The sequence below is a fragment of the Histomonas meleagridis genome (genome assembly GCF_020186115.1).
Source record: "Histomonas meleagridis strain 2922-C6/04-10x chromosome Unknown contig_76, whole genome shotgun sequence".
In the NCBI taxonomy this organism is placed as follows: Eukaryota; Parabasalia; order Tritrichomonadida; family Dientamoebidae; genus Histomonas; species Histomonas meleagridis.
This window is the reverse complement of record NW_027150915.1, coordinates 25,584-41,769: the sequence shown is the minus strand read 5'-3', so window position 1 is coordinate 41,769 and position 16,186 is coordinate 25,584. Positions and strand designations below refer to the sequence as shown.

Sequence of the window (16,186 nt, the reverse complement as noted above, 5' to 3'; positions counted from 1 at the left end):
TCTGTTATTTTGTCATTTGTTGGATAATTTTCTATAGGGTGTTCAAAAAGTCCTGACCCCCCCTCCTATTATGGGCTGTGATTAGTTTATAAATAAAATATTCATATAATATTAAAATATAGTTAATGAAGATCTTATATATGTGAAATATGTGATTTTTGATTAATTGCATATCGAGAAAAATTTAATTTAAATTTTGGTGACGCAAAAAAATTTGAGAAGAACCGTCACTTTTTTTCATGGATGCCGTCGAACAAAGATTCATTATTAAATTTCTCTTCCTCTCAGGAAAAAGATACAAAGCCATATACAGAGAAATGTTCACTGTCTTGGGAAATAATACAGTTCATATAAGTACAGTCAAAAGGTGGTGTAGAAAATTCAAAAAAGGTGACTTTTCATGCCTTGATGAGGAACGTACAGGGGAGACCCCCCATCTGATCTTGTTCATCCAATTTCAAAAAATTCTTCAAAAGCAACCATTTATTTCAGCCCGCTTAATTGCAAAGCAATTATCAGTGACTCCAAATACTGTATTAAAAGTTCTTTATGAGGACATGGGGTTGAGGCGCTTCACTAGGAAATGGGTCCCCCATGATTTGACGGAAGAACAAAAATTGGAAAGAGTCGATATGTCAAAAATCAATTTTTAAAAATATTAGAAAAAGCGGAAAAGAAAAATTTCATTAATATAATGACTGGGGATGAGTCATGGTTTTATTTTAATTATCAAAGTTCTTATATGTATGCAGCATCACGAGATGAAGTGCCAACCCGTACCCAAAAGAAAATTGACAGTGAAAAAATCATGCTGACAATGTTCTTCAATGGAAATTCCCTATTATGCATTGATTTTCTACCAAAAGGCAAAAAATATAATCAACGCTATTTCATCGATAATATTATTGAAGAAATAATTAAAAATACAAATGAGGATGAGGATCAATTGGACTTAGATCAAATGATGATTCATATGGACAATTGTAAAGTTCACAAAGGAAATTTAGTTCAACAAAAATTAAATCAAATAAAGCTTAAATCCATTCCGCACCCACCTTATTCTCCTGACATCAGCCCATGCGACTTTTGGTTATTTGGTTATTTAAAAAAATATTTGGAAGATAAAGAGATAAAATCGAAACATCAATTAAAAAACTCAAATTTTAACGGCATGGGAACACGTCAATTTTGAAGAGCTTCAAAGCGTGTTCTTGGAATGGATCAAAAGATTGAAGTGGATAATAGAAAACAATGGAGAATACTATATCACATAAATAAACAAGAATATCTAAAATTGTTTATTCATTGAGATAGGAGGGGGGGTCATGACTTTTTGAACACCCTATAAAACTTTTTGTGAGTCATCTTTATCAATAATTTCAGAAGCATCAACAACATTAGTTTTTATTCCTTTCGTAGCATTCTCAATAGTAAACATTGATAAAAAATGATTTTTATTTAATAAATTAATAATAATTCTAACATAAAATATTCTGGTTCAATTTCTTTATCATTCATTTCTTTAAACCATATTTTAAAATTTGGTTTTCTACTTTTATATTCATATTTCTTATATTTAGTCCTGTTTTCATTTGTATAAATACAAAAATAATCTTCATAATGGTCACGTTCAATGAAATCAGCATGCATTGAAACATCAGATACTAAATAATCCTTAAATTTACACTTACATTGCTGTACTACTATATATCTAGGATTTTGAGAATCCACAAATTCAGGCGGAAAACGGTTTTCTTTTTGTGAAGTACAAAAATACGTTTTGATTACAGGTTTGAGCATTTATGAAAAATAAAGTTTGCCATGCGATCAAACAATAGCCGTCGCTTTTTGACTACTAACCTCCGACCGAAGATAAATTGAATAGGATAAATGTCCTATCAAACATAACCGGGGACAATTCGTGTTGGTTATACGAGGTTTTTGATAGGTTTATGTGAAAAGTGGCATGAAAAGTGCTATCGTTCGGGTCCTCGTAATCATTCCCGACCGCATTATATACCTACTTTGTATATATTATTAAAATCTAAAAGTATAAACTAAAAGTTTGTACTAACTATATTAGAAAAATTAAAATTTCTTGAAATTAAAAACATTTGGTTCGCACTGGATTTAGTAAAGATTATTAAGATTCCGAGAGAAAATATCAATCATTTAATAAAATTTCTTATTAAATTTAAAATTATTTCTTTCTAAAAAGTGACACTTCAAGGAAACTTGAAAAGTTATATTTATACCTACCTTCTATATATAATTATAATTTAAAAAATAGTTTGTACTAACTATATTAAAAAAATTAAAATTTCTTGAAATTAAATACATTCGATTCGCACTGGGTTGTTATGATTTACTTTAAAATTTCCGGCCGCTTGCGGTCGGAAATTTTAAAGTAAATCATAACAACCAGCTCACCTCATGTTTTATTTTTATGTTATATTAATTACAAATTTCTATTTTTATCATGTTTTTTTACCCCCTAATTTTTATTATCAATTCTTCCTTAATTTAATTTTGACATCTCAATGGTCGGATAATCATATTTGAGTAAAAAATTCTATGCTTACAGAGAAACCTCATAATCACTTCACTTCTCTAAATGGAATTCTACAATGAATTCTTCGCCATAAACAGATTCATTTTCGATCATTTAATCAACATAGCAATAAAGCCTACTCTTTCTTCTCTTTTTTCTTCTTTGTGTTATTCAGTTTCTTCATTCCGTACTCAACTTTTGAAGTTTAATCTTCCAACAAGAATTAATAGACTTATTTCATTAGCAAAATCTGCCACTGTTAATTCAGATCCCCCTCAAATTTACGTTTTACTAAAAGATTGTATTGAAAATGATAAACGTTTGAATTCTCTTTACATTGAACACTTTGAACCGTTAGAACCTATTCATTTCGACTTTTTAAATTCACTAAAAAAAATATTCAAATTATTCTTCACCACCAATATTAGATGATGACCAAAATTATGAATTAGATTATAAATAGCATTTTATGTGGAATAGTTCTATACATATTAATCAAGATATTAAAATATTCAATCGTAAAATGGGAGAAATGTATGATAATATTACGGAAATATTACTTGATGGTGATCAACGATTTCTTATTAATAGCAATTTATCAATCGCTTTTTTATAAAATAATGTTCAAATTGAAAATGGTGGTATTGGTTCACCTCACCTTCATGGAACATTTTCTTTAAGTTCAAGAAAAAGTGGTACAGGGTATTTAAACTTAGATTCCCTAATAAACAGCCATAAAAAGCCTGACATGGAGAAACTGAATTCTATTTTTGATTGGCCGTAAAATAATAACCCGTTATCTTCAGAAATTGCTCCACTATATGTTAATTTTTACAGAACAAAAATTGATCCAGCTTTTGCATCAAACAATGATGTTATTGGTATTGCTGAAATACCCATTAGCGAAAATCATAATATCAATGAAATTGATTATACAAAAAGACCAATTACATTACCAAATTCGGAAGGGAAAAGTGAAATAATTCATGTTGATATAGGAAAGGCTCTTTTAATGTGTTTTCTTTTAATATTCTTTTTTGGCAATATGCCGACTATTCCCGGTATAACAATTCGCCAAAAAGCTGCTGTTCTTTTCGGTTCTCATTATTCTTTTTAGGTGTGGTAGATTACAGTTTACAATGATTCTTTTTTTATATAATGCTATAATGGCTAAAATAGCTTCTTTTATATATAATAGAATTAATCTTCAACGTGTTAATATTCCCAATGGTGCATCCAGATAAATTCCCTCATCAATCAAAATACAAAATGATCCATCTTCACCTATTTATTGGTATTATAAACAATCACATGTCAGAGGGATGTGTTCATATTTAGGTGATCCTGATCTCATGATAACTTTTACTTTTGTTAATAAGTGGCCTGAAGTAAATGAGACAGAAAAAATTATTAGTGGTATTGGATATAATAAATTAGATATTAGATCTTGCCCGTTTGAAAAAATGTTAATTTGGAAAGAAAGATTTACAAAAATTAAAAAAGATTAATCATTAAAATATGAACTTTGGTGAAGTTACTAATTATTGCTGGCGTTTAGAATTTCAAGCCAGAGGTGCACCACATGTTCATGCATTAATATGGTTTAAAGACAGATTAACATTAGAAAACATTTCTCAAAATTTTTTTGCATCTTTACCTCCTTCTATTACACCAAAATTATCTGAATTAATAAAATGTTTGATAATAAAATGATAGTGTGAGGTGATCCATAATGTGCTCACAGATTGAACGTTTAATGATTGTTCTCCTTTTAATATTTCATTATTCGAAGACTAAACTATGAATTGTCTGAAGAGGTCGACCAAAAAAAGCATTCTCGAGCATTTCATTAGATATTGAATTGATAAAAATGTCAATAAATGACTTGATTGATCAAGCTCATCATACATGAAGAAGAATTCCTATCAGACCACAACGAAGTAAAATCTACATTTCCCTGTGATGATACAGAAGAGGGAGATCACTTTGTGAGATCATAAACATTGTTGATTAATGGCAAAGAGCTACCACATCCAAAAATATTACATCAGCCTTTGCTCGAGCGGGATTCTGACCTAGCAAGATCTAGAGTAATTCGAGAAATGAAGCACATAGAGTGTGAACCTGAAATCAGCCAGAGAAAACCTTCCTAAATACCAATATTTTAAGATCCAATAATAGAAATTAATCGACTGGATCTATTCATTCACCGTTGTGAACATGTTTAATGACTAACATATTCTATAGTGTTTTGCAATATTATTTCAATTGAAATTTTCAACGAGGCGGTTTACTATTGAAGTCATGAAAGGATTTAGGCATTCACTCAAACGCGCTACAATATGATAGGACAAGCAAGCCTTATTATCGCTGATCAAAACCAATAATCAAATATCTTTGGTGTTTGCCCAAAAACTACCAAAAAGGTTATTTCGTTGTCTCACAACAATTGGCCAATTCCCCTTTTAAGAAGACCAAAATCTTAATTGCATCAACACATTATCTTTATGGAATCTAGAATAATTCAAAATCGAACAATATCTTGTAAAATATTAGATAATTATTGAAAAAAAAATTGTTGAGTTGGTTGGAACGCAATTAAATCAATATACTGCAAACAGAGCTCTACATAATATGGGAATTCTTTGCTTACGAGCACACCAAAACTGTGCTGTGACTGAAGCATCAAGAAAAAAAAGTGGAATGGTGTAAAGATCAGTTGCAACTGATGCAAAGAAATTGGGGGGATATATCATTTTTGATGATGTATAATGGTTTGAATTAGGTCCAAACAACAAATGGATTTGGCAAAGATATGAAGATCATGGCTTAGATACAATGATTTCTAGAATTGCTTATCGTCTTACAGTTATGATTTGGGGAGCAATCGGATACAATTTCAAGTCCAAGCTCATTCTAATAACACGAAATATAACAAGTGATGTTCATTTTGATGAAATAATATGTTACCGAAGCACCTGCGAATTTAAATATAGAAGTTGTAGAAAATTGGCCTTCATATAGTCCCGATCTTAATGTGATCGATATGGTATGGGCTATCATGAAACGAAGAATTGAGAATTCTTCACAACAAACAATCGGAGATTTGAAAAGACTCATATGCGAAGTATGGAAAAATCTGTTCATTCCGAACAATTAATGGTTTGATAAATGATATGCCTACTCGTTTGCAAAATATAATGAAATCAAATGGTTATACAAAAATATTTCGCATAGGGTGATGTTTTTAATCGCATTTTTTATAATTTTTTTTAAGGGGGTAAAGATAGCCATTTCAAATATAAAATAAGATTAAAATATCAATTATGATATCAATTTTACATAATTATAATTTTTCATTAAAGTATTTCGTTCTTTGAAATTATATTGGAATTTGGAATCAATGATTAACATTTCCCTGGGCGTACTTTCTGTTAAGAATGAACTTTGAACAACTTAGCGAATTATCTTATTCTGATGGTCGGATCTTAATTGTTATCTCAGAAAACTAGCAAATAGGAGTGGCTTCGATATCTATTCAAAAGATTCATAGAAAATTTAAGTGAAATACTAATAACATCACATGATACTGAAGAAAATTCTAAATTTATAAAACACTTAGAATCATTCGATATGCCTGAAGACAAACATTTTCCAGAACATCTAGAAAGAACAGAAAAATATGAAATAGATAAATTTTTCGATTATTTATGCGAGAAAGTAGACGATCAAGAATTCGTTCCAAAGGAGGAAGAAGAGGAAGTAGAAGATTTCGGTGATTCAATTGAATTTATTGATGAATTTGGTTATTCGTTTGGATGGGATGACAAATCTGCAAGAAAAAATGCCAAAAATAAATTCAATAAATTCTAATCAAAAACTAATGAGTATTTCGATAAAAATTTCATCAATAGGATCACAAAATATAAATGTTTAATGAAGTTGAAAAGGATTTAAATATAGTATATGATATATATAAACAAATAACACAATTTGAAGATGTTAAAGAGAAAATAGGAAAAAAAATGTAAGACTCAAAATGGAGAGATCATATCAAAATTCACGAATTGAATAAAAACATAAAATTAATAATAAGTCTTTTTTGTGATCCATAAGTATTAGTATTTTTTTGGTATTTTTGGTATCAAAGAATATCAGAGAATTACACAAAATCTTGTAATGTATTATGATTTATCTATACATATATAATTTCCATTATGCATTTTACTAAGATGTGTAATATAAAAATAAATTTATGTTGTTACATTTGTTTGTGTAAGTTTTTCATAAAATTTTTTTGATTGGAATATTTAAAAATGCTGACTGAATTTAAGAAAAAAAAGGTAGGAAGAGATTATATTATGTTAACTTCAATAAGCAATTTTTCAACCCTTCAAAGTGATCTCCATAATTTAATTTTAAATACCGTATATATATAATATCTTAGTCTTTATTTTCGAGTTAAAATAAAAGTTTGAAAATTTTTCTGTTGTGTACGGAAATGTTCAAAAATCATTCAATTTCGAGTAAACTATTGAACTTGAATTTTCGAATGCAAGGGAGGAAAAAGATCGAAATTTGCCCTTTTTGGCTAGAAGCTACCGTCAAGGCAATCCAGCAAAGGAGAACAACAATCGACGAAGCGAGCAATCATGCCAGAGTTATCATAAATAGGGGAAAACATCTTCCTCGAATAGTGGTAACGAAAAAAGTAAGTCCAGGGACCGTTAGAAGGGCGATCGACGATAATGGTCTTGATCAACGTATTACCAGAGGAAGACAAAAAGTAGATTTACGCCAAGAGCTCAAAGATAAAATCATGGAAATACAAAGAATATACAAAACTGGCGTTAACAAGTCATTCTACCTAATAATTTCCTATTCAGAAAGTGTTTCTATGTGCCAAGAAATTACACACCATTTGATATACGACGTAATTGGGGAGAACAACGCGTTATCGTACACGCGCCCGTTAAAGCCCGCAGTACCATATCGTTGCCGGGTAAATATATAATACCGGCCGGGGGCTGGGTCTTTTTTAAGTGCTCGGGATCAGTCCCGACCTAAAATTTTCACTGGGGGGATTTCCGGTATCTTCGGCCGAAGGGCACCTCCGGAGGCCTCAGACCCCTTCAATCCCCCGAGTGTGCTCGCTCCGCTCGCAACAAAAATCAGAATGATTTTTGTGAGCCATACAATTCGTTTGAAAATTTGAATGAGCATTCAATTTCGAAAGAACGTGAAACTTTTTGATAGGAACGATAGTACTCTCAATGCCACTTTTCACATAAACTTATCTAAAACATTGTATAACCAGCACAAATTGTCCCCGGATATTATTTGGTCAGATATTAAGTTGTCAAAAAGCGACGGTTATTGTTTGGTTACATGGCAAACTTATGCCAACAAACCAATGGTCAGTATACACAATTTTTAAAATGTCACTTCATCACTTCATCACTTTACTTTCTATGAATACAGAGTATTATTCAGTTACAAAAATTTCTGATCATCTCAAAGAAAAAGATTCAGGTGCTACGGCAGTAGCTTTATTTTTTGAACCAAAAGATGATAAATTAGGAAATTTCAACAATTTTATAATAAAACCAATTGGGATGATTATCAAACATAAAAATTTTCAAGATTTTTATTTTGTTCATAGAGAGTTGATCGAATTCTTCAATCAAAAAAATATAAAAGTATCAATACCAATAACTGATAACAAAAAGCCACCACTTACTAATAATATTCATTATATAGAGATTCATTTAATACAATTAGAAAGTAATTTCGGAAGATGGTATCAAGCATTTCTGTATGAATCAAATAACGATGAAGTTAATAATATACTTATATCACATAAAATATCTGATAATCATGAATTTAAATAAGTATTTGATATGAATTCTATAGATCCCGATAGTTTTAAAGCTCTAGTTTGAATAAAAAACAATAATCACTTCATTTTTTTTAATGTCTGAGGATGAATTTCTTTTTACATTTGATTTCTATGATGATGATTATTTCAATAATTTTAACACTTAACCTGTTGACATTGTTCAAAGCAATACGAAAAAGACAATTTATGTTACTAATGTTTTTTCTTCATTATGGTCAGTATAACAAAATGTTAAAGAATTAAATAAACAAAAAAATAATCTTTATTTTATCTATTTTCTTTTTCATATGGTATAACATATATTTCACTATTTTGTCACAAAACTGAAAATGGGATTGGTTTTTCGAATATAATTGCGTTCGTAAATGACACCCTTCTCTGTTTTTCTATATCTTTTAAATCTGTAATTTCAGGAATATCTAACCTATCTTTGTTGTAATAGGTTTCAATAACCTCAGGTTTATAATTAGACATAAATAAAAATGATTTATTTTTTTTATTCATATGTTAAGTCTTCCCTAGTTATTATGTCAAATCTATTTGGACGTGGTCCGGGATATGGAGTAGTTATTAATCGTGGAACGTAAAAGCTTGCACAAGGTTGTCCTCTTAAGTATCTTCTAATACATAAAATCACCCGTGAAAATTCTAAACTATGAAGCCTACTGTAATGATTGCGCATCCATCCAGTACAGTCTCTTGCTATATTCATCCTATCTATATTTGTCTTAAAACAAAATATTGTATGATATACAACAACATATATTCAACATTTAACCTATAATCATTCTCATCGAACATTTCTATAGGAATGTAATGTAAGTCACTTGGTTGTATTCGTCTTTCAAATATAGGTGCAGTGTACATAAAATCAAAGTCCCCTATAAATACATTTACATCAAAAAAGACACCTAAATTTGAAGGATCTACTTCTCTAATGATCATATTTTCTATAGAATTAAATCCAGAGTGTTCCTTTATAATGTTCAATAAATCAGAAAATGCTCTTGACCTGAACCACAAATCCATGTTGAAATCTTCATTGTCGCTGTCGCTGCTGTGTTGTTGCATTTATTAATATGAACTGTTAAAAAACGATCAAAAACTCAGTGTCAGAAAATGTCATGGCATTGAATTTTTTTGAAAATAGACTATGCTAAATCAGACGCAGGCGTCCTTTAAGGACGCCTGTAATTTGGCATAGTTTATTTTCAAAAAAATTCAAAACAATATATATAAATAATATTTTATTATTTCTTTTGTCCAACTAGTGCATTTGCTACACCATCTATAACAGGTGATAATTTATCTGCTATTTTAATTCCTTTTGCAATAGCACCTGCATGACCAGGTAAATTTTCAATTCCAGGTATTTTACCTACTGTATTTACAACAGGTTTAGCTACTTTATTCCATACATTACCAACAAATCTACCAACTGGTTTAATAATTTTATTTTTAATCCAAGCACCAGCTTTTTTAAATCCGTTTTTAATTTTGTTCCAAAAACCCCACGCCATAAATAATAATAAAAATAAATATTTATTTCTTTATTTATAAAATGCAGGATGTAAATTAGAGAAGATCTTATCATTTGCCTTCTTACCTACTGATTTAAATATAGGAGCTATTCTATCACCTACTTCAAATATTTTATCTACAGGTAATTTCTTTAAAGGTCCTATCTTTTTAATATCTTCTTTATGTTGTTTTGCAAATTCATAACCTTTTGCAATATGCGGACTAATTTTTGCGAAGCCTTCTTTAACTTTTTTAAGTAAAGGTCCTATTTTTTTTATACCGTTGTTAAATTTATTCCACAAACCCCACGCCATTAAAAATTATGAAAAATATTTTTCATTTTTATTAATGTATTATAATAATACGCAATCTAAAAATGAACAAGATGATCAAGGTAATGTTGGAGCTTATTTTGATCGTCTTAAAAGATTTAATTGCTAAAAATGATGGTACTCGTTCTTTTATTTTAAGAACTGAAGATTGTCATGATCAAAATGCACCATTTAATCAATCTTAAGAAACTAGATTAAGAATTACTCATGGTGATCATATGATTTCACAAATAACTGAAGGTTTTATTTAATTTTAAAATTAGAATAAATGTACAATTATCAAAAGCTATTAATTCTAGTAATTTGACAGATCCAGAAAATTTAGCTAAAATATTTATAGGTTTTAAGAGTTCTAATCAATTATTAGATCAATTACAAATTATGTCTAATAATATTTCTACTGGGTATCAACAAAATGAATGTTGTCGTGAAGGTTATTGTTATTCTACAATTAAACCTTATGCTGAAAAGCATTTGATTTATATCCAAATAGATTAGTTGGTGATATTGAATTAAAGTTTTATGTTATACAAAATGGTTTAGTTTGGTGTCAAGTAGATCCACGTAAAATTAAAGAAGTTAAAGAATTTTTAGAAGATTCTTCTATTAATGCTACATTTAATAATTTACCTTTATTTACTCATGGTTTTACTCAAATCGGTAATTCTGCTAATATAACTACTACATTTAAATGTGATACTGAAACTAATCATACTATTGATACTGCAACTGAGAATGTTTCTTTATATTGTACAGGTTTAACTGTACTTTCATGTAAATCTAATATGTATGGTTTTGGAGTTAAAGAAGAAACTTTAAATAAAATAGCTCAAATACTTCAACAACCTGGAGGTTTAATAATTCCTTCACAACAATTAGATTATAATGTATTTGCGTTAGCTGCTACTGAATCTGGTATACAATCTACTATTAATATGCCTTTATTTAATGTCACAACTATTACAGTTGTATTTCCAAAACATGCTAATGATTATACTTGTTTCGATAATCCTATTTATAATAATGTACAATTAACTATTGCAGGTCAAAATTATCCTGATGAACCTATTTCTACTTTAGGTGCAAGATTTTTACAATATCAATTAATTGCTTCTGATTTAGATGGTGGTATACAATGTACTAAAGAATTCGAAGATTCTTTAACTATGGATAGGAATGCTTCAAATGGTACAAGATATAATAACACATTAAGTGATGCTACTTCATTTATGCTTAATATACAATGTGAGCGTTCACGTGGTGGTTACGTATTTGATGGTTTAGATTCTAATGGTCAAAATATACCAATACAAATTAAAGGTCAACCAATTTATACACAAGCTAATGATACCTATTATAATATAGATGATGCTGGAAATCATCCACCACCACCACAATTATTCATTTGTCGTGATACTTATTTTACATTAGATTTACACAATGGTTTGAAATACCATGCTAATGGTACACCAGACGGTTATTAAATAAACATTTATATTTATAAAATATTATCAAATTTTGACTATAACCTCTGTGGCAAACTTATTTGATATAATTTAATCCTTAAAATATTATCAAAATTGACTTAAACATTTTTCACAGAATATTTTGATATAATGTTAGACAGTTATTATGACACTTCATTTTATAAATGCAGACTAAGACAAATTACAAAAGTCCTGCTAAAATTAAAGAAACAAAAAAAACAATCACAAAACAATGAAGAGGAAGAAGAATATGAACCACCACAACCACCATTAAAAAAAATGTCAAAAATATATAAAACAAAATCAAGAAGAAGAACAAATAATAATAAATCCAGAAAATATCAAAAATATGATATATTATACGATACTATTGTATATTTAAATAGTGAAAAAAAATTACCTATATTTATTCTAATTATAATTTTAATTTTCGATATATCAATCAAGTCGAACATATACTTAGAAATTCACCTTATGCTTTTTATTCGCAACATAATAGATTTATATTCTTTTTACCTAATGAAGCTCCAAAACGTAATAATATTTCTCAATTATATTTTAAAATAGAAGGAACAGATGAAGAACTTGATATTAATTTTATTATAGAAACTGATATTGAGGAATTACAAAACGAAGATCCTTATTATTTCATCAAAAAAGATTATCCTGTGTATATTATAGATTGGTTTAATTCCATAGCTTCCGATACACGGATTGGATTATTTTTTCTGAATTATTTTTGATGAAATGAATAATGAAGATGAAATACTTCATATAAATATATTCCAAAATTGGTTGTTGACGTTTACTTATTTTATACCTAATTATGAGGTAACTTTCTTGAAAGCAAATCCTGTCATCTTAACTATCCCACCTAGTGCTACAAAATTACAAAAATACAGTCATATTAAAGTCTGGTTTTTCGAAATATTGAGATTATTTAATACTGTATTGTATTTAATTAATGAAAATACTTATTAAAGAACAACAATATCCGGAAATATACAATGAAATATTAATTAGTAAAACTTATGAACAAATACATAATGAATTGAAAAAAAAAGAAGTAAAAGATAAAGAAGATAAAGATAAAATTATTATATCAAAAACCAAAGATTTGAATATAATGTATATTTTTGATATATTTAATATATTATTTTATGATCATAAATTTACTTTATTTTATCTGAATTTTTTTAGTAGTCTATCTTTTGGAGATAAACAATTACTCATTGATTTATTTAAAAATTGGTTTAAATACTTTTTTAGATATATGCTAGATGTTCCTGAAATAAAAGTAATAATAGATTTCGATTTCAGTACTGAATATGATAAAGAATTACAAAAAAGAATCTCACAACATTTGTACCATATTTATTATGATGATGTAGAATTATTCTATCATTTTATGAGAATAATGATATCATTATTAAAATTCTTATTAGATAACTATGTAGAAGGATTAAAAATATTTCACACTAATAAAGACTTGTTTATTATCCTTCAACTATAAATAAGAATAGACCGAAATTAATATAAGATGGAAGACCATTTGAAAGTTTCACCTATATTTTGAAAGAAGAAGAGAAAATCGAAGAGGAAGAAATTAGTGAAGAAGAGAAAATTTAATATAAAATGCGAGATACCAAAATTACTTTATTTAAATTTACTAAAATATTTGACGATAAAAATACCATGTCTTTATATAATATTTTAGATGATTATTATAATAATATTAATTATAATTTCGAAATTATTTTAAAAAACTCTATATACAATAATTTTATACCTTCTATAGAATTTTATGATCTAGAAGTCGTAGAAGGATATATTCCACGAATGTTCATTATTAATACTGACGATTATAATCTAGAAGATTTGTTTAAGTTAAGAAAAGATTATTTAGAAAATCAAGTCGACTATAATAGATGGGTCTCACTAAAGTCTATACCTAATTACATAATTCAAATATTTAACAGCATATCTATTTGTTGGAAAAATGTAATATTCTTCATTAATTTATTCGAAAATTTGAATAATATTGATCAATATAATTAATATTGTTATATTATCATTGGGTAGAATTTTTTACAGACAAATCAAATACTGATAGAGAAAAATCTGAATTTTATTCAGGTAAAAAAAATGATTCAAAATCAATTTTTCATAAATTAATGAAAATATTTCTATCAATTAGACATTTATTTGATTTATAATATAAAGGCGAAGAAAAAAAATATCTCAAAAAAATATTTATAATTTATTAAAGAAACTTTACCATTACCTCAAATAAAAGTAATCATAAACAAGTATCAACAACAAACAATACCTTTATTATATGAAACAGAAGAAAAAAACGAACCAGCAGAAATTGAACTTTGGGGTGAAACTCAACAAGAAGAAGACTTAGATATAGTATATATAGGTTCCAATAAACAACAGGGAGATTCAAAAAATGAAATTGATGAAGGATCAATATCATTAAATACAGAATTTACATATGAAGATTTGGAACCATATAAAACAGAATCATCAAATGAAAATGATGAACCAACAAGAATTGAAAAACCGGAACCAATCATAGACAAAGATGTACATGTTTTTGAAATTACACTTAAACAAAAACCTGTTAAAAAAGAATCTGAAAAAAGAATGCCCATTATAGATAATAAATCAATTGATATTTATCCGCCTGTTAAACCACCTACTCCATCTTCAAAACCATCTAAACATAGACGTCCTAATAAATATCCTGTCCCTGATAACCCACCACCTCCACCATTTTCACCACCTCCAGCTCAAACACCTAATCCACCTCCAGTCCCTAATTATATATAAAAACTGCAAATGATTTTAGAAATAATTTCATTAATTTACGTCAATTTCTTCGTATTAATCCAGATAATTTTATTATAGAATTTAGAGGTTGCACAACATTATTTTGTTAATTATAGAAGGATGTGTGCAGATTGGTGTCAAAAACCATGTTTAAATGAATTTTATCGTAATATGTTAACAAGTTATACTGAACCTGGAGGAGATATTGAACCAGATTATACTGAAATTTAAGAATTTGAAGGTTCAGATGAAGATAATGCCTATATACCGTATTGGATTCATTTAACTGGTTTTGGGATGCAACTTGTGCCAAATGCTAATCAAAATGGCGCACAATTCTTTTATTATTTAGTGTCTCCAAATATTCCTTTTATATTATTAAATTATTTAAGGCGTTTACAAATATTTGAAACATTATTAGTGAATAATAAACAAAGGGAAGAATTAAATGATTGCTGCTTTATTTATGCTTTAAAGCAATCTGGAATCCCTGAAGATGTTCTCGACATATTGAGATGTCGTATATTAATTAAATATCAAATAGCATCAAAACTTGATATCGTTTGTAAGGAAAATTATGTGTATGTTCAAATACATAAAGTATACATAACAGTAGATGCAAATGGTAAACTTCGAATACGACCAATAGTTTACCAAAAAGAATAACAAACTTTTAATTATATTGGTCCGAAATTAGAACAAGCAAAATACGAAGTTCATTTATATTTATTTGAACAACATCACTTTATTAAAGAAATGACGCCTTTTACCTCAGATTATGTACAACATATCGATGAATCAAATTTAATTAATTTCAGTAGTAAAAAGAAATGCGATACATTACAATTAATTACCCTAGTGTCTCTCCAATTGGAGATATGTGAAGACGTTTATTTCTCACAAAATATTAATAAACGGTTATTGACAAATTTTATGCTTTGTCGAGTCTTCAGCGGAAAGCCACACAACAATTAGCGGTATTCCAGAATCAACTATTAGAAATTGGAAAAGGAAATTAGTGATTGAACCAGACTGGAGGCCGTGGAAAACTCATCATGGGAGGGGTCATAGAGTATTTACGTATTTAGAAGAAGAATCTATCAAAGATTATATTGTTCAAAACTTTCTTGAACCAGGTTATGTCTTTACAAATGAAGACTTCATTGACATTGCCATGAATGCATATTTGTCTAAATTTCCCAACGATATCGAAAATGATGAGGCCAAACAATTTACGTTTTCTCATCAGTTCATAGCCGTCTTCAAAAATAGAAACCATTTATCATCTAGGTCTCTCCATGCCAAAAGAAGGCCAACAGCCACAGAAGATGATATGAATCAGTTCATTAATGAAATCAAAAATCTTATGGATTCAACAGATCATAGCCATATTGTCAAGTGCGATGAAACGGCATGGAAAATATTCCCAAACGGCATGGTGACATGGGCTGAAAAGGGAAGCGATTCCATTAGCATTAATCTTGAAGCATCACCTAAAACATCCATGACAGTACTTGCAAGTTCCAAAATCCCTCTTTTTTTCATCGCAAAAGGGAAA

General features: G+C 28.5%; 2 protein-coding genes across 2 annotated transcripts; both read left to right on the top strand.

Annotated features, from left to right (window-relative positions):
- Positions 1-7,103: 7,103 nt before the first annotated feature.
- On the top strand, positions 7,104-7,565 carry GO595_008835 (uncharacterized protein; the record flags this gene model as incomplete). The annotated part of the gene is made up of 1 exon (XM_067922453.1): positions 7,104-7,565. The coding sequence occupies one exon, from the start codon at positions 7,104-7,106 to the stop codon at positions 7,563-7,565; it is 462 nt and encodes a 153-aa protein (XP_067771003.1).
- A 3,523-nt stretch (positions 7,566-11,088) lies between these two features.
- Positions 11,089-11,787, top strand: GO595_008834 (uncharacterized protein; the record flags this gene model as incomplete). The annotated part of the gene is made up of 1 exon (XM_067922452.1): positions 11,089-11,787. One exon carries the CDS (start codon positions 11,089-11,091, stop codon positions 11,785-11,787), a length of 699 nt encoding a protein of 232 aa, XP_067771002.1.
- Positions 11,788-16,186: the final 4,399 nt, after the last annotated feature.